Source organism: Rhipicephalus sanguineus, unplaced genomic scaffold (assembly GCF_013339695.2).
Source record: "Rhipicephalus sanguineus isolate Rsan-2018 unplaced genomic scaffold, BIME_Rsan_1.4 Seq1039, whole genome shotgun sequence".
Classification (NCBI taxonomy): Eukaryota; Metazoa; Arthropoda; class Arachnida; order Ixodida; family Ixodidae; genus Rhipicephalus; species Rhipicephalus sanguineus.
Window position 1 is genome coordinate 36,838 of NW_023614215.1, and position 19,494 is coordinate 56,331.

General features: G+C 45.5%; 1 protein-coding gene across 1 annotated transcript; it reads right to left on the reverse strand.

The window, feature by feature from the left end:
• Nucleotides 1-9,568: 9,568 nt before the first annotated feature.
• LOC119375953 (endothelin-converting enzyme 1) lies at nucleotides 9,569-13,194 on the reverse strand. Its single transcript, XM_037645970.2, has 2 exons — nucleotides 13,108-13,194; nucleotides 9,569-11,656 (listed from the first exon to the last, which is right to left on the reverse strand). The coding sequence occupies exon 2, from the start codon at nucleotides 11,641-11,643 to the stop codon at nucleotides 9,592-9,594; it is 2,052 nt and encodes a 683-aa protein (XP_037501898.1). The 5' UTR covers nucleotides 11,644-11,656; nucleotides 13,108-13,194; the 3' UTR covers nucleotides 9,569-9,591.
• Between the last annotated feature and the right edge of the window lie 6,300 nt (nucleotides 13,195-19,494).

Consider the following 19,494-nt stretch of genomic DNA (forward strand, 5'->3'; position numbering starts at 1 on the left):
CCTCCTCACTGCCTGCCATTGGTCCCCGGCATTCCGGTGTAAAGGCGGGAAGGAAACAGCTCTTTGAATGCAACATCAGGGAACACTGGTCGCCGTTATTATCAAAAAACATCAGTAGCCATAACTCTGCTCATTAAAAAATGACGTGAAAGCTAGGTCCGACTGAGTAAATGTATGGGCACAATTGGCACCCCCCTTTAGATTATTTGGGGGGAGGCGCCCCCCCCCCCCCCTTGTGCACGCGTAAGGCAAAGCCTGCATGACTAAAGTAATCCAGCGCTATCGTATCAATCAGCGCTGTCGCGAGTCGATCTGTTTGTGTACGTAGCGAATTTTTAGTCAGCTTTGCCGCGATGCAAAATCGCTATGCGGAGAATCATAACACAACTCCATAGGGGCGCGCATGGCTGGACCGAGAAGGCTTCAAAAGAGGTCCTTTTCTATGAGCGCGCTGTAGTCGTTGTGGTTGTGGCAGGGGGAGAATCAGCTTGATTTGCTCGTTTTAACAGCGGATCTGTTTATGCTCGCCGTAATTTGTGTGTCGGAAACAGAAATGATCATCATCATCAGGAACCGGCACGCGTTCTCTTCGTCCTCTGCCTCATCGTCGTTGTCTTCATCTTCTGCTTCGCTCCCAGAACACGTGCGGTGATTTCTCAGGCGCGGGATGCAATAACTCTGATGGGTGAGACAATGAATACAGAGAGAGAGAGAGAGAGAAAGAAAAGAAGAAGATAGAAAGAAAAAGAAACAGAAAAATTATTGGCGAAAAAAATTTCTTGGCGAGGCGGGATTCGAACCCATGTTCCCACGGTCCGAAGGCGAGCATCTTAGCCACTCGGCTATCCAGGCACGCTAGCAGAGCATATCATAGCCTTGTATAGTATAGTATAGCAAGGGGGTTGAAAAGGAAAGTGTGGGTGAGGAGGAGAGATGTGAAGTTGAAGAGGACGAAAAAGAGGGCAGAGAGTAAAGCATAGCATAGAAAGAATGAGAAAGAGAGAAAAAAGTAAGAAAAAGGAAGAAAGAGAAAGCATCAACGAAAGAGAGTCATCATGATATTTAGAGCAAACAGTAGACAACAGACAAAGGAGAGGACGTAGACGCAGCGCATCCAACTCGCCCAACAAGCAACGTTGGAAAGAGAAAAAGAAAGTGAGAGAGCGAAAGAAAAGGAAGAAGGGGAAAGAGAGGGAGAAAGTGATGGTGACAAACAAAGAAGAGAGTGAGAAAGGGAAGTGAGGGGGAGGAAAAGGAGGAGGGGAGAGAGCAAAGCGTAGCATAGACAGAATGAGCAAGAGAGAAATAGAGAGAAATGTAGAAAGAGAAAGAAAGAGTGAAAGAGAGAGAAATAAATAGAGAGAGATAGAAAAGGCAAAAAAGAAAGAGGAAGCAAGCGAGAAATAGAGAGAGAGAGAGAAAGGGAAAAAATAGAAAGAGAGTGAAATAAAGAGAAAAAAAAGACAGAAAGAAATGGAAATAGCGAAAAAGAAAGAAAGAGAGAACTTAAGAGAAACAAGGAAGGCCGCCCAGCTCCGCACTTCCTTCAGGCTTGGCACCATGAGTGCGAAGCTTCCTTAATTTTTTTTTTATTTCTTTTCAAACATTTCGCGTTCCCTTATCATTCGGCAGGGACACCAAGTAACCAAAGAAACACCATTGTAACGTCATAAAGTAATGCATACGGCTATGTCATGGGGTGTATGTTAAAGCGGGCTGGTCACTGCACCACTGCCGTGGGACGTTGCACCTGTTCGACCTGGGCCGATCCTGAAGGCAGGTACCGCGTCGAACACTTTCTACATAGCTGCTACGAACAAAGTATTGAATATTATGAGCGGCCAATCTTCTTTTGGTAACATATACGAGACTGATACCGTATGACTGGGCGGGGAGCGGTGGTAGTGGATGGCGCGGGAAACACCTACCGAAAAAGTCTCTTGCTACGCCAATGAATTCCATTCCTGGTCAGGCTTTTTAAGTGCAAAACATTAATATGCCTAACAAACCACAACGCCATTCAAAGTTTAAGATCAATAAAACTTATGTTGGGCCTATAGTTGGTATACAGCTTTTACGGCGAAAACTTCAGCGCTAACCCAAGACGGACCACAAAGAATTATTTGTGGTCCGTCCTGGGTTTGCGCTGCAGACTTCGCCTTACAAGTTTGATATCAACCTAATTTTCGTGCTAAAACTTACTTGAGAGAGAAAGTACGATATAAAATTACGTTATTAAAGCAAAATTGAAATTTACACACTACTTAGTAACCCCTACAGTCTTGAACTCCGTCGAGTAATTAGAAATTACAAATATACCTAAATAAGTAAAACAGAATAAAAATAATGCCCTATAAGATCACACAGTTCGAAACTCCGTCCCTCACAGCTTAAGGAACCGATGTTAGGGCGCATGTAACACAGGTGTTCCGATTTCAAGGACACGAGAAGCCGACTGAATTTATATTTCCTTCATTAGTTCTAATACAAGTCAATTCAACGGCCTTCCACTTCAATCATTGCTTCGAATCAATCACACCGTATTGTTACGCAAAGTGACATGAGGCGTGACTAACTGTATTCACGCTCAGGTGTACATCATCGAACAAGATGGAAGACAGCACGCATACCGGACAAGCCCGTCCTCTTTGTCGTCTTCTGTAGGCAGAATGCCTAACTCTATAGGATTGTGCTAGCTACGTAGCATTACCCCCGGCTGTAGATGCGCCGTCTCGGTGAACCACAACATGGTCGTTAGAACGAGGGCGCTATGCTTTCTGTCTACTCACGTGCACTGCGTCGGCGGGATAGTACGGGAACGATCACGTAGCTGACGCCCGTTACATGGCGGACGATACGGTAAGAACCCTATGGCGCGCCTCGTAATCACATCGTGGTTTTCTTGCGTGAAACCCCAGATATTTTTATCCTATACAACCAGAGCCCTTACTACCTTGATGTAAAGTTTTCTTTGTTTCAACTTTTCGGGGGTCACGAGAGGTCACTCTTTTTACTATAGCCGTATGTCGCTAGCAGCTAGCGCCATAAAATTATGGCAACACTTGTGTAACCCTCGCATTCATGCATGCAATACGATAGATTTTACTATCATGCTCTTGTTTCGTGTATGTGTTTTTGTTTTAACTGCAAGATTTAGAGTTCCTTATACTGTACTATGAGAGACCAATAAGCTGTCCCTTTAGCGTCTTTTGGTTATTCGGTTATGTGCTCTACAATCGTAATAGTGACTTGAGTGTTTAGAAAAATGTTTGACTATTTGGAGCACTATGGGAGAGCGGTTGACTGTGCGTGTGTGCGTGAACGCTGGTAATGAATCAGTCGTAAAGCAAAGCGAGCTTCCAGTGACGTTTTTCTCTATCAGCGCATCCATGACGGTTACTTGGTAAAATGAAGCGCAATCAACGGGACAGAGAGGTCAGACAGACGGGACGAGCGCTACTAACGAATATTGGAAAGCATTGCTCAGCTACACAATATGCGCATGAGCACAAGACTTTCGATGACCAGCAGCAAAAAATAGAGCCAGACGTGACCAGCAACAAAACACGACCAGCACAAAAACGTGACCAGCAACAAAAACAGAGCGTGGGACGATCCTACCCCCCCCCCCCCCCCATCCAAAGCCTGTCTAAGGAAAAAGGGGTAACGAGCGGGAACGCTGTGTATTTGAGAGTTCCGTTCCAGTTGGCACTAGTAGTACTAGTCACACAGCACTCGTAACTTTTTTCGTAAAGTTTTTCGTGAACTTCGGAGCGGACTATAGGGCCCTGTGGCCCATATATCTACAGTACCGCTGCCAGCGCCCCGAGCTCTTGGTCAGACTGGTATTCTTTTCCTCCGAAATTTCGGACGCCTGGTTTAGCTTTGTTTTGGTTTCCATAACAATGTTTTCGTGTCTGCTTTACCTTTGGCTGTTAAAATGTTCAACTACGTCGTCGATGGTGGAGTGCAAGAGCTTTAATATTTCTATGTGAGCATGCCGCACATACAGACGTAATAAACTCGGGGATCGCTGCCTTTGTACTGAAAAACCGCCAATATTATCGACGAATCAAAGCAAGATAGAATTAGCTCATGCGGATTGGAAAAACTAATGCGATCAGAGCTGTCATTGCAATTTTTTGCCATTGTGGAGCAGCTGTTCTCAATTTGACACAATAGTAAGCAGTGGTTCCACACAAAAATGTTTTTTTTTCTTGGTTACATATGGAATTGCGCAGAAAAAATACTCTATCACACACTTGATAATATGAACTTTACATTAAGCAAAAAAAATGTTGTGGTAATGCGCGTGACGCCATGTCAAGATCACAAAAATTCATGAGACGTTCCCCTCTGTGACGGTGGACGACCAGCAAAGCTGTGTAGCACACGGCACAGAGGTGACACAGAATTTTTGTGAAAGATACAGAAAGGTACAGAAAGCCCCTTTCAAACTTAGCGCATGCTCCTTTAATGTTTTCCATTCGAGTAGCACGTCTTTTTGCCGCTGCATGCGTCGTCTTGTCTGGCTTTCCGCATGCGCTTAGCGTTTCGTGCACGATCTTAATTGGTGTTGAACTGCCGCCCGTTCGTTTCCTTCTTCATATTCACTGGACCAGTTGTGAGTAGTGTGGTTAGCCCAGTTACTGTGGCACATAAGCGGCCTAGGAGTTGTACGTTCGCGGAGTTACGACTGGTCTAATTACATACAGCCTTGCTGTAAAAAAAAAAAAAAAGAAGAAAATGCTCGTACGCAGCGCATGTTGTTGCTCTAAAACATCACCCTTGAGAGCAATACAAAAGGAGTTGTCAGTGACTGTACACAAACAAGGTAAAGCTTCAGACTGTAATAGCCATGGCAAGCAAGGCGTCAAGTAAAACTGACACTTGCGAATCGGCACTGGCGCATATTGTAGGCTACACGTGCAAAGTATACGCCCACCCAGAACAACAACCGTCTTGTTAGCAACGTTTTTAAGGCAAGAAACAGCAAAAATTCCTTCGGCAGACAAAAAAAAAAAAAACAGCTTACCGCAAAAACGAGGCGATTTGTTAAAAATGTGGCGAGATGGTCGTAACCAGCGGCGCGTAACTACCGCCCCGCCAACGTCCCTAAGTAAACGGGGACGCGTGGACGACATCTGGTGGATGCATCATATATTCTGCTCGAGCGGCCGTGGTAATGCTGACGTTTAATTATGCAAAGCTTCTGAAATATAATGAATTTTTTCTAACACACTCGTTCGATCTTCTAATATCACTTAGCTTCGCACTGATGCGAAGCATATTATTGTTTACACATAAGGAACTAAACCACGGTTTCGGAAACAGTTCTTCAGACTAGTTTTTGTGTTAGCATAAAATATGAAACGTACAAAAATATACTAGGACATTATTTCTTGATGACGTGTTAGGTGCACCATTTCCTATCGCCCATTGTGCTGGTCAGAGGTGCCCTCTATACTAAGTAGACACTCTCTGTTCACGACCTTGATTGATTACCGAGCACAATACAAACACCATCACGTTTGAGGCTCCCCTACTGTTTTGTAGCGGTATCGTAAAGGTGACAGCCTTCGCCGACGGCTTCATATTTTATATTGGGAAAGAAGGAAGCTAATAGGTGATAAATCTCTTTTGAAACCTTCAAAAGAGCGATAACACTTATTTTATGTGTCCATTTTAGCTATTTACGGCATGTGCGGCATGCATGCAGCTTTCAATTCTTGGACATATCAGTGTTCAGCATGCACAAAGGTAGGGTCTACTACTCCGAATTTTACGGCCATGTATGGTACGTTTGTGACGTCGCACAGCCCCTATTGTGAATCGCCAGGTCATTAAGATCCCCTGGTTCGTTTTCCTCGTGATTAAGCTCCTAGTTGTCCGCCGCAGTCGTATAGTGGTTCGGCTGCTTCCAGATGGTTGCAGATTCGAGCCCGTCCTTGGCGGTCGCATCTAAACATATCATACTCACTATAGGAACTTATAATCAATCAATCAATCAATCAATCATTTATTTAACGTGCCCAGGAACAACCGTGAGGTCTTTGTGCAGGCGCACGCAAAAAAAAATCAATAAAAATAAACAATACAATACAGACAGTCTTCAGAAATAAAAAGAGCAAAAACATCGTCGACAAAGAGAAATGAACACAAAAGGGGAGGAGTAAAATAAGACAATATGAGAAATACTGAAGGGGAATAAAAAATTAGATTGCACATATACAACTATGCGGAAAGACGGACAAGGGAAGACGTTGTACATTGTGCCATACTATGTCAAAACAGTGCAAAGCTTGGATAAAAACAATGATTGTGGACTATGAAAAACGTCAAGGTCAAGAAAATTAATATTATAAAGACTTTGTATTCTGTGAACGGTAGAGTGTTGGAAGAAGCAGGCGGGTACATGAAACGGTCTGTTCTCTCTGGTTAACTTACGCGGAATTCGAAAATTAACACAATTGAGAAGTACAGGGCAGGATATGATACCGTGGACTAGCTTGTAAAGAAATAAGAGATCAGAACGATTTCGTCGGCAGCGAAGTGATAATAATAATAATAATCAATCAATCAATCAATAATCAATAATAATAATAATAATAATAATAATAATAATAATAATAATAATAATAATAATAATAATAATAATAATAATAATAATAATAATAATAATAATATAATACCTGGGGTTTAACGTGCCAAAACCACGATATGATTATGAGGCGCGCCGCAGTGGAGGCCTCCGGAAGTTTTGGCCAGTACACGGGCATATGAACAATCCCTCAAATTATTCCTTCTCAGTTTGGCCTTGGTTCACCTTAATATCGCCACATGGTAATATATTCAGCACAAAAGGGATAATATCAGGTGTCACACATGTCATACAGTGGGCAAGGCACCAGCATCAGGAAACGGTTCTCGCTGCGGTAGCACTTGGTAGATAAGCAAGGACTAATTCTCACCGAGAAGCTGATCTAGTTTTGAAGTGTCGTCCGCGATCCACTGCTGCCAAGCTCACCGAAGGAAACTTCAAAGTAAGATTCACTCGAATATTGGCAACACGAAGTAGTACTTTTTCTGGGCTAAAGTGATTGCAGAGCTGTCATTAATGTTTTACCCAACTCTCTCCGCTCGTTTTCTGGGCGTCTTATTTCAAGAACATCTATGCGGTGTCCCCATATTCAGTCACTCAAGTGCTCACTTAAGGGACTCAATTGTACTTTTGAACAGGTTAAGATATTTACCTATCTAAATCTACAATGCATTCGTTGACACATGTTTAAAGGGACACTAAAAAGAAACAATGAATCAGTTTAGACCGATAAATTGTGCTCTGAGAACTCTAATGTCGTTAATTTCGCCATCATAGGTTTATTAATAGAGGAGAAAATGAAGTTCAAAGTTTCATTTTTAAATTTCGCTCCGAAATCTCCCCGCGTAACGTCACGGATTTCAAGGTGTATTTATCGTATTTTGGCGCCATTGGCTCAACAAAATTACCCCAAACTTGGTATGCTAAATCTATGGCCCCCTCAGAGGACAATGTACTTCATTTTTACCGATTAGGAACTACGTAGTCCCTATAGTAGGCGCTGTCAAAACATGCGACGCACGCCCCGCCACGGTGGTCTAGTGGTTATGGCGCTCGACTGCTGACCCGAAGGTCGCGGGAGCGAATCCCGGCCGCGGCGGCTGCATTTTCGATGGAGGCGAAAATATTTGAGGCCCGTGTACTTAGATTTAGGTGCACGTTAAAGAACCCCAGGTGGTCGAAATTTCCGGAGCCCTCCACTACGGCGTCTCTCATAATCATATCGTGGTTTTGGGACGTTAAAACCCCAGATATTATTAACATGTGACGCACCGCGAATGGTGCGGAAACTTCAAGGTGGCGTCGCCACCCACATTTTGTTTTTGCCCCTTTTATCGCTAATTAAGCGTCTTCTCGCAGCAAGCGTGGTGTTTTTGGTACCGTGAAAGAGTACTTTACTAATATGAGAAAATTCGTTTTGCTCTTGTGTGTCCCTTTAACATACCGCTGGTGTGCAGCTACACAAACCTGAGCAGCGTTGAGTCATTACTCAAACTCACAGTTATAGCTATATGAAACATTTGCCACGCGCAAAGAATAAGCCACATTTTCAAGCGTACAAAATACTGGAAGTAAAGAACCTCTCATAAATTAACGCTGGGAAGCTCCCGCTAACGTACGAAAAACAAGGAATTTTGGCACTAAACATCATATTAAAATATGTCCCTATATGCTCAGAAAACAATCAATATATAACCCTCTCACGCACGAACTATGGCGTTCAAAAATTAAGTTATTTAATTTCATGTACCTTAATTAAATCAGTACTCTGCGGTCTCAGACCTTTTAAATGAGGTATAGCTTAATAAATTCAAAATGGCTACGAAAGGGCTTCTTATAAAGGTGTGTTAAGTACTGTTGTTACGGTGTGCAGTATTTTTTTTTTTTTTTGCGCATGTGAGGCCTGAAATGTCATTGAATATTGTTAAGTGTTGTATTACACCATTTCACGTGAAAAAGAACACACACAACATTTGTAGCTGTACACGACGTTACACGCATGACATCAGTTTCTCCTATGGTTAAGAGTCTCAGAACGCTAGCGGTTCATTCGAGCAGTACGGCGCCAGGATATTTCTACAGTCTTATTTCTATACCTCCGATGGACGGTAACGCTTTCGTAAATATCGGATGTGGGGATCTCGAGTTAATCCTTCTGCACTCGTCAACACTTCGGCAGAGTAGGTCAGTGATCTTGTCAATGGGTTCAAAAGCAGTGTTCTCCTTAGCCAGTACCGTTGAGTTCAAATTTTGCCCTAAAAATTTGGATTCACACTTTCCTGGCTTCAACTGTAGGCCATAACGCATACAGATTCGAAGGAAACAAATGTTTCCCGCGGCGAACGAAACGAGTCATTCACCTGCGCGAAGCCCGAGTTTGTGAGATCGAGATCATTTCTCTGGCTTGTGTACTAAATGCCCTACAATGATACATTAAACTGAACCGACAATAGTAAAAGAAAGGTGAAACAAGCAATGAGTGTCAACGTCCACTGTTTATGTCTTAAGCGTAACCTTGAAATGAAGTTGCACAGTGGGAGAATGACCTTCCATTCGTACACTTTCGTGGCGCCCGTAAGCTTGAAGTAGTGTTCGGCGTTGCTGGAATATGAGCTTGTCGACACGTTCACAAACCGCACATAGGTCATTGTCGGCAGTCGCTCACATCTGCCTGCCCTGCATTCTTTACGCCTGCATGAGACTCGGGTGTCATATTTGTCCTTTTCTAAACGTATATTACACAAAAACGTTATTCCACAAGGAGCATGTGAGAGCAGCACCGGCGAATGCGCGTGTCCATGACTCGTTTCATTGCAGTCACTCAGCAAATGTTTTTTTAAGCTGCGAGCAGTCTCTTGATGTTCTATGTACATAAGGGGCTAGTTTGGCAGTCGTAAAAACGCTTATTTACACCATCACACACGAAGTCGTAAACGAGGCTATGGAATCAACATGTTGCTGTGGACAAGTGATGGATGCCGACAGGGGTGTTACTTGCATTTCCGCCGGTAGTACATGCGATCGCCTTTTTGGCAGCCGTAGACATCGGTGAAGTGCTTGCTGTAAGCTAGTGGGAAGTTGCACATGTGCGCATTCATAGCGCTCCGGGGCTCATCTTTGGAACACCATCGAAAGCAGTAGCTCAAGAAGAAGATCTGGGAGGGTGCCAGGAAGTCAATGGTACGCAAATGCTTTCGGTTTGCGTCCGTCTTCAGGGCATACGCTCGAAACGCCTGACGAACGCCTTCTACGGAGGCAAGCAAGGACCTGTACTGCTCCACTGTAGACAATCCGGGCGCGCCTTCCGACCACTGCACGAAGTCCTTCAGGTAGCATAGGGACCTCTTATTGTTCGCAAGCCGCGTATTGTTGGACCACCAGTCCAGAGGGCCGCCAAAGCCGTCGAAGTCTTTTCCAGTTACGTCGAAGGCATGGAACATCTGCTCTGCAATGGCGGTTCCTAAGCCTCCGAACTTCCACGATGTTGGAAAGTACTTCAGGTAAAGAGGTTCCGCGGCCGCGGCGACCGGCACGACAATTTTGTTTAGGTCATTGTGAAACCTGAGGGAATCAAGACTCAATAAAGGATAATTCCACTTTTGCAGGTTAGTTTTCTCCGCTGACAGGTGAAGGTAGCTCTTCAAGTAATTCAACTCAGCTTGTCTGAGTATTATTATCGTTTTCATGAAATCGGGAGTCAGGTCCGGTATGTAAGTGTAAAATTTGTTTAGGCTTTCTGCGTTATCGACGAACCGCGGGTAGCCGTCAAGTAAAACCATTTGCCTCGCCTTCTCCTGAGCACGTGCTTTTGTTGACATGTCCATCCACTCGTTGGCGCGAATGTAGTGACGGTAGCTTCGCCAAACCGCACTGGCCGTATTCGAAATGGCAGCTCGCGTGGACGGCTCGCTGAAGGATAGCAGATCCTTGGTAGTAAGGGCGAAGTGAAGGTTGTCGCGCACGGCGTAGAAACAGTGCTTCTCGTTGAATATGTCAGATGTGCCCGCCAAGACAACGCCTAGCTGGTAGGAAGCATCGAGTGCCAACACTTCGAACACATTCCAGCCGACGAACCAAGACAGTAACATTTGGTCTTCCAGCTCGTAAACTAGTTCAGATATTGCTTCAAGATGGGCGACATCATCGACGCGAACAGGCGTGTTCTTTGTGATCGCTTTGATGTCTGGTAGCTCCTTGTTAATGGCGTGCACCCAATCGGAGCCTGGCTGGTTTGGCATGTATTTCCCGATGTCTCTAAATGTGAGAGTGTCGGTGAAACGCCGCACAGCGGTCACTGAGGCCATTGTTTTCTTTATTTTTTGCTCAAACTTGGTGAGTACCGTGAGCATAGCGTCCAAGTTTTCGTTGGCAAATAGCAGGTTAAGCGCTTGTTTCTTCACTTCATTGGAGGTGTAATTGTGCGTATTCGCGTACAGCATGTGACTTGGAACGGATACGCGCAAGCTGTACGTCTCGCTGTAGTCTATATACGTGTCCACGGTGAAAAGAAAGTGCATGTCAAAAGACAAGGACAGCTTCACGAGCACGTCGAGCGCTTTGAGCTGGCCCGTGGTGCCGCCTGATGGCCACATGATGTCAAGGCTCGCGATGAAGTTCACAAGCTCCTCGCTGTTCATCGCTTCGCTGTTTATCATGCTCAAACACGACCGGAACGCTGCGGCCGCCTTTTGCACCGCTGTCTGGTTGCTGGATGGAACGTCGATGCGCTTTAAATTTCTCACTACCTCCGCCACCACCCTGTTGTACGTGTACTCCGTTTGATTGAGGAACCCGGGATGAGCGTGTTGCCATTTTCCGCAAGTGAACTCGTAAAAGTCTTGGCACGGTGGCTGCTTCCTGTTCATGGATGTGCGAATGTCGCGCGTGAGCCGTTCGCACGCGTGCGTGGTGCAGTACTTGGTGTGCACGGTGAATATCCACCGCAAGATGGGGTAGTTTGCGGCCGCGCATATTGCTATGACAGCCGTAGTGAAGATACAGTAATTGAGCGCCCGGGTCTGGAAGGCATGCTCCTTGGCCATGGTGCTTCGTGATCTGTAAAAGTGTGGTATTTCAACGAGCTCGTTAGCGTTAAAAAACCAAAGAGAGCCTTGGAGATTATAACATTTCATAGCACATCTAACCAAGGCAGATCGCGCTTTTGCGACTTCCGCACATTCCCATTTCTACTCGTACTTGAATTAATACGCGTCGTGTGCTGTATTAGCATCGTGAGCAACAACTACCTCTGCTAATCATGGGCATCGGCAGGATTTTGTACGAGCGGGGGGGGGGGGGGGGGGCAAACTCGTGTTGTCGCTGCTGGGGGAGGGAGTGGAGGACGTTAATGTAGCTTGGGCGGAGAGCAAGTGCTGGTGCGGCTTGAGGGGGGCAAGTGCTGCTTTCGCACCCCCCTGCCGACGCCTGCACTGCTAATAACCCTGTTTATTAAACCAGTTACTAGCCCTATAAAGGCAAACAACCGGAATTTCATTATCCCTGCCACAAGGTGCAACTAAGGTGTTACAATAACTGAGGTTATTGTAACCATAATGAAACCATCACCATAATGAAACAATTGAGTGTCGTGCAACGTGAGAACGAAGTGCATCTACATGTTTGTTTGTTTTTTATTCTAACATTATAGTTTTAAATGCAAGATCGCATGGTATTATTCATGCCTGTGTAGGTGGATTATTTGAAGCGGCACACAAATCGTTTTGTCAATGTGGCTAATTAACATAATTCGACAAATCACTCAGATATGTTCTAATATTTCTCCCTTTAGAGCACATGATCCAAACGCGAAATTGAAGCCGAGCAGAGAGCAAAAATCATGTATGCTTAGCATAAACTGCAAGATTAACGCCAATTTTCAGGTATTCATCCCCCCAAAAAAATGAATTACACTTATAGTGAGCACTACTTCAGCGTGTTTTGCACGCCCCGCCACGGTGGTTTAGTGGTTATGGCGCTCGACTGCTGACCCGAAGGTCGCGGGATCGAATCCCGGCCGCGGCGGCTGCATTTTCAGTGGAGGCGAAAATGTTTGAGGCCCGTGTACTTAGATTTAGGTGCACGTTAAAGAACTAGGTGGTCGAAATTTCCGGAGCCCTCCACTACGGCGTCTCTCATAATCATATCGTGGTTTTGGGACGTTAAACCCCGGATATTATCATTATTCAGCGTGTTTTGCACATCGACAAAAAAGACGCAAGGTGAAATGCTAGTGTGCGACGTCTGATAATTTTACTGCAGAAAAATAAATAAATAAAACGTTTATCAGCCTTGTTCACCATGCCACGTTACGCGCTTGGACGCCGCTTGCAGCAACGTACGTACGCAGAAGCGTGGCCGATTGTCTACATGCTTCATTGTGTATCTGTTGCTACAAGTCGTGCCTAATGCCTGTACCGTATGAGGCGCTAAGTTAGAACCGTGCAAGACGGATGACTTTGACGGTTTGCGGTTTGTAGAGGCGAGACGTCTGCGAGCGGCTTACTCACCAAGTCAACTCGGAAGCAACGTCAAGGTGAAACGTCCTGGGAAGCTGCGACGCCTCGACATTCAACATTACCTGATTAACGTATGTTTTCACATCAACAGAAATCGAGACACACGCGTTTTAAAGATGCACGTGTTCTTCTTTCTTTGTAGCATCTGCGGTGCCTTGACGCACGATTTAGTAATAATTACATCAAGTCATGGTAGGCCTCAGCATAAATTGAAACGTTAGAGGCTGTCGGACGAAAATAGGTAATGATTTCATTCTGTCGGTAGTAAATATAAAAATGAAAAAAAAAGAGAGAATGAACACTGATCAGTAAATAGGATGGTGGTGATGATGGGCTTCAAGAATTGTGGCACCTACCCACAGAGTGGGATCAGCCTTGGTCATGAAGAAAGTAGTGTCATGATAATGATGACGACGACGATGATATCAGACAGTGGCACATATTCAGTGTAGTGTCCGAAAAGCGGGCGTTAGAACAATGAGATGAAGGTAATGAAGTAGTGTAGCAGTAACGATAATTAAGAATATTAAAGACCTGTGCTTTGGTAGTCAATTCATGTACAGAAACAATAGAAAGGGATTCAAGGGCATGAAAACAAGAGAAAAGGCTTTGAAGTGCACCTGTTCCTCTTCTGCTCCCAGCAGGCGAGCATATGAGCTTTACGGTATTATCGTGCGCGCTCAGTCAACACATGACTGTACGAACAAACCTCAACATGAAAAAAAAAAACAGTGTTTACGGTTAGTGACCATCCGCGTTGCGCATAATTTTACGTGGTTATTAGTAGTAGTGATAAGTTATCACGGGACATCAGAGCTAAAGTTTCCAGAGGTATATATAGGAGTCGATATTGTGGACGGACAACCAACTTCACAACATTCCTAAAAAATTTGGCAATGGTGAGGCTCAATTGATTTTACACCACGCCTTTCACAGTGTGCACTTCGCCACGCGAAAAGCGGCAGACAAGACGCGCAGGACGGCCGATGAGTTTCTTCTACACCTGCATGCAAACGGAGTATGTTACCTTGCTGATACGCCTAACCATAGGCGTACACAGGGTCTTCCATGAGGGGGAGCCAAGTTCTGCAGCGCCCCACTCCCCCCCCCCCCCCCCCCCCCCCCCCCGCTGGTCGATTCCGAAAGAAAACAAGCTGCGCAAATCGCAGTGGGTGCAATAATGAAAATTAAGCGATGTCGTGAACCTCACAACGGCCTGATGTGGGAAGTTTTCGAATGCAACATCGTCTTCCCGGCCGCCATTATTGTCAAAAACTTGCATGACCATAATCCTGCACATTGAATTATGACGGGCAGGCACGTAGCTAGAAAATTTTTTCGGAAAGGGAAAGAGGGGGCCTAGCCCCTCCCCCCCCCCCCCTTCTCTGAAATGATTAGCAAACGTGTGCATTTTATCTAGGATCGACTCACCATCTTTATTTCTCGTCTTCCACTTCCATGAATCACTGCATACAGAAAAAAAAAAGAAAAAACTCTATTGACGCTCTGAGTGGCTGTGCATCAGCAGAACAGATGGACGGCGCTGCATAAATACAATCACCCAACTAGCCCATGACATGTATGTATACACTTCTTGAATGCGCGTGAAATTGTCGTGTAAGGTTACGTTTCGGTATCTAGTATTTTAGCAGCACCAAGTGTATTCAGAGTTAGAAGAGAGCAGTACGCGCAGTGGTTGTGTGTTGAAGAAACGTTTCGTAAGCCTTCATGTGTCGGCGATCGGCGCACCGATGAAAAAATTGGAAATAAGATACATGCAGCTTGTCTCCAGTACATGCGCTGCTAGGATACCTGGCTATGTTCATTTATTTTCATGGAACTTATAGCACCACTGCGGAAACTGAAAGTTCGTGGCAATATTTTTTTGTTCTCTCAATAAAAACAAAAAAAAAGTAGCGGTTTATACGTTTCAGCGCGCCAAGTTGTCGTGCGGTAAAACCTCTAGAAAAGCACAAGTACAGAAAATGTTGCACATGTTCACAGAATGTGTCCCAAGGCATAATGAATGTGCGGCCTGTCAGGCCAGAAAAAATGTACAACAAAGTAAAGTGTTGTGAACTGTAAACAGTGTGCTGGGCCGCCGGGCCGTCGGCGTGGACGTTCCAACTGTAATAAGTTGAAGAGAAAGGCAACAGGTTGGGGCTTTGATGTCGTTCTTATAAAACCTCAAGGAACCCCTTTGTTTCTCTTTGCAAAATTACCAGCTCATGAACGCATCTCACGTTGTGTTCGGAGCATCAATCCAAGCACTGCGACGCGAGCCCACGCTGCGTCATCTGCACAATCACGTACGCGTTGCAGCGTGTCAGCGCGTGACATTTTCCCGCGGCGTTACGCGAAGCTGCACGCCTTCTCTCTTCATAGGGAGAGGGCTTGGCGCCGCGTCAAAAGGTCACGCGCTGACACGCTGCAACGCGTACGTGTGGTCAGGCCAGTCGCGTCCTCAGGATAACACTCGATCCGTTTCCGGGTTGTGCGTCCATGCAGGAACGCGATGCTGCGGCGGATATAGTTCATCGCGACGTTCCGTGTCAAGGCCTAAGACGAGTCATACTGCACGCCTTTCATTCGGACCACAGTGGTTGCATTACCTGCATGGGTCCTAAGGTCTATTATTATTATTATTATTATTATTATTATTATTATTATTATTATTATTATATTATTATTATTATTATTATTATTATTATTATTATTATGGCTCCCAGTCGGGACGCATGCTTGCTATGCTCCGCGCCCGTTTTTCGGTAAGCAGCAGTTTTTCCGCTGTGAAAATTGCTCTAAACGTGTTCATGCGAAGTGTGTAACCTGGCCTGATGAAGAGCTGCAACTCCTGAAGTCTGGATCGCGCTCGTTTTGCTGCAATTTATGTGATCTGAGCCGTGCTGCTGGTAAGCCTAGCGAAGACAACTCGGCGGCGTGCATCGATGAGCATTGCAGCAGGGGCGTAGCCAGAAATTTTTTTCGGGGGGGGTTCAACCATACTTTATGTATGTTCGTGCGTGCGTTTGTATGTGTGCATGCCTATATACGGAAGCAAAACTGAAAAATTTCGGGGGGGGGGGGGGGGGTTTGAACCCCCCCAACCCCCCCCTTGGCTACGCCCCTGCATTGCAGCTCTCAAACCGGTTCCCTCTCCACGTGCACCCCTCCGGATGGCGATCTCGCCGGGCTGCGCCGCCTTCTCCTCGACGCTTTGGAGGGAATCTCGTTCCTCAGCGACGAGGTATCCCAACTACGCGAAGACAACGAGCGCCTCCGTAAAGATCACTCCCGCGGTGTTGAACAACAAGCCCGCGTGGTCGCCTCCCTTCGTGCAGAGGTCCGCTTCCTGCGTGAGGAGCTGACGCGCCGCACGGCCGGAGTGGCAGTGAAGGCACCTGTGATCCCCCCAGCGCATGTGATCGTTGAGCGATCAGTGACTTCCGAGCAAGCTGCCTGCTCTGAACCACCTCTCTCCAAAACTCTTTCATCTTCGAATTCGCCGCCAGCTGACGTAGACACGTCCGAGCGTGGCAGTGTGATGCCTGCGACAGCCTCTTATGCAGCGGTGACTGAGGGGGAAAGAAAGAAGAAACCCGCCTCTTTTGGAGCTATGACAACATCGAATATATCTGTAGCTCAACGGCCACAACGGCCACAACGGCCAAAGGCCATTTTTGTCACGAAGCTGAGCCCGGACACCACTGTTGCTGACATCAAAAAACATATTGCTTCATTCGATCTGTCTCCCATCTCCTGCCGGCGACTTCAAACCAAATTTCAGTCCTATTCTTCGTTCTACATCGAAGTCGACAAGGAAACACTACAACGCCTGAATGACCCTTCAATGTGGCCCCTCGGATGCCTCTTCAAGCCATTTCGTGGGGAGCTGCGCGATGACATGCTTCATCCCTCTGAGCAAGTGACTGGAATCGAAAGTGCCGTGTAACGTAGACATATTCTACCAAAATGCTCGTGGTCTACGTACCAAGACACGAGAGTTTTTCTCTAATGTTCTTTCGTCTTCTTTTCCTATTATTGCTATTTCTGAAACCTGGCTAGGCGCTGAAATTCCCTGATCTGACTTTATTCCCCCGACCTACACCACCTTCCGCAGTGACCGAGATTTCAGTGAAACCAAGCAGAAAGGCGGTGGCGTGCTGATTGCCATTGACAATTCACTGAAATCCGTTAGACGGAAAGACCTAGAAACTATCGAAGAATCCATTTGGCTAGAAACCAACCTTGAGCGCAGTGAAAAATTGTTGATTGGATGTTTCTATTTACCGCCCAGCATGTCCCCTGCCTCGTTTCATGATGTCATGTCTTCCATTGAACTTGTGGTATCTTCTCATAGTGGCACAGAATTATTGTTCTTGGGGATTTCAATGCACCTGGAATTGACTGGAGCACGCTTACTTTTTCTCATTACAATCATTTCATAGAGAAAAAGTGCAGCCTGCTCTTGGACTTTCTGGCGTTTAATTCCCTACTGCAACATAACTCAGTCGTCAATTCCAGTGGCAACGTCTTAGACCTGTGTGTGTCAAACGATCAACCCCTTGAAGTTTCCCGCTCCGGCATCTCTCTTGTACGTCCGTACAAATTACACCCACCACTTAACGTAAGATTATCCGCATCAGCCGAAACAACGAGCTTCAGCAGTTACGTAAACAAATCTCCGAGATTTGCCTTCAAGCGAGGTGATTACACGGGCCTCTATCATCACTTGTCTACCGTTGAGTGGTCACAGGTTACTGACAAACCAAATGTTGATGAGCAGGTTGATCGGTTTACGGAGCTTGTACTGAGCAGCATGCGTAATTTTATTCCCCAATATACACCTAAACAACGTAAATATCCCCACTGGTTCTCATCTGAACTTATCAGTGCACTGAAGCATAAAGATCACGCACACAGGAAATCTAAATGTTCTCCATCCAGCGAGTGGAAGGAAGAGTTCAGCTTCCTTCGAACTCTCTCTAAACGCCTATATAAACGGGATCATAGTTCGTACATTGAATTCTTAGAAAAAAGCGCCTCTGACAGGCCGGCTGAGTTTTGGAAGTATGTACGTAAACGGTCCAGCAAAAGCGGAGAGTCCTTCAGACTACTGGACTCAAATGGGGTAGAAGTGCATGCCGCCGCTGACTGTTTTGCCACGCATTTCTCATCCGTTTATAAGGCCTCAGACTCTAGCACTGATATCAGACAACAGCCCAAGGCGGTTAGCTCATCCAGTGCTTTGTCGCTGGATGAAAATCTTATCTGCGAATGCATTAAGCGCTTAAAACCATCCTTATCATGTGGGCCAGATGGCATCCCCTCCGCCATACTAAAAGCTTATGGTAGTATATTTGTCCCAGTACTAACTACGATATTTAATAACTGCCTGGACACTTCCACATTTCCAAGCATGTGGAAAACTGCTCGTGTTTTTCCAGTATTTAAGTCGGGCTCTAAAACAGATGCTTCTAATTATCGCCCGATTTCTCTACTATGTGCCACATCAAAGATCTTCGAGCTGGCTCTTCACGACATATTGTCTTTTAGTGTGAAAAACTCATTGATTCCTAATCAACATGGTTTTCTCGCTGGCCGCTCAACTACCACAAATCTTGCTAGTTTCATGACGCAGATCTCCACACCTATTTCTCAGAGAGGACAGGTTGACGTAATTTACTGTGACCTGAGCAAGGCTTTTGACGTAGTCAGCCACACGCTGATTATGGTTAAACTTGCGCACTTTGATGTTGACTTGTCAGTTGTGAATCTCCTGCAGAGCTATCTGCTCAATAGATATTGTTATGTTGCCGTAAATGGCCAAACGTCTTCTTTGTATAAAGTGACTAGTGGGGTCCCTCAAGGGTCGGTATTAGGCCCACTCCTATTTTTAATTTACGTTAATGATGTTTCTTTTGCCATTCGTAATTCTTCTTTCCTCTTGTATGCCGATGACATCAAGATTTTTAAGGAAATTCATTCAGTTAACGACTGTCGCTTGCTGCAGTCAGACTTGCGCTCTTTTTCCGAATGGTGCGACGGTAATAACCTTTCTCTGAATACCTCGAAGACAAAATTCATGTCTATCACTCGCAAAACATCTAGCGTGTCATTTCAATACTCTGTCAATTCTGTGCCGTTATGCAAGGTTTATGAAATCAGTGATCTTGGTGGTGTTGTTGACAGCACGTTAAACTTTTCTGCTCACGTTAAGCGTGCTGCTATGCGGGGCCTTCGTTCTCTCGGATGTGTTTGTAGAATATCTCGAGAATTCAGGTCTCCCATGGCCCTACACAAATTGTACACGGCAATATGTCTTCCGCAACTCTGTATGCGTCCGTGATATGGAATGGCATTGCTCAATCCAGCGAT

Excerpts from the sequence above, each read along its gene's own strand:
- LOC119375953 (XM_037645970.2), bottom strand. The coding sequence starts at position 11,643 with ATGGCCAAGGAGCATGCCTTCCAGACCCGGGCGCTCAATTACTGTATC.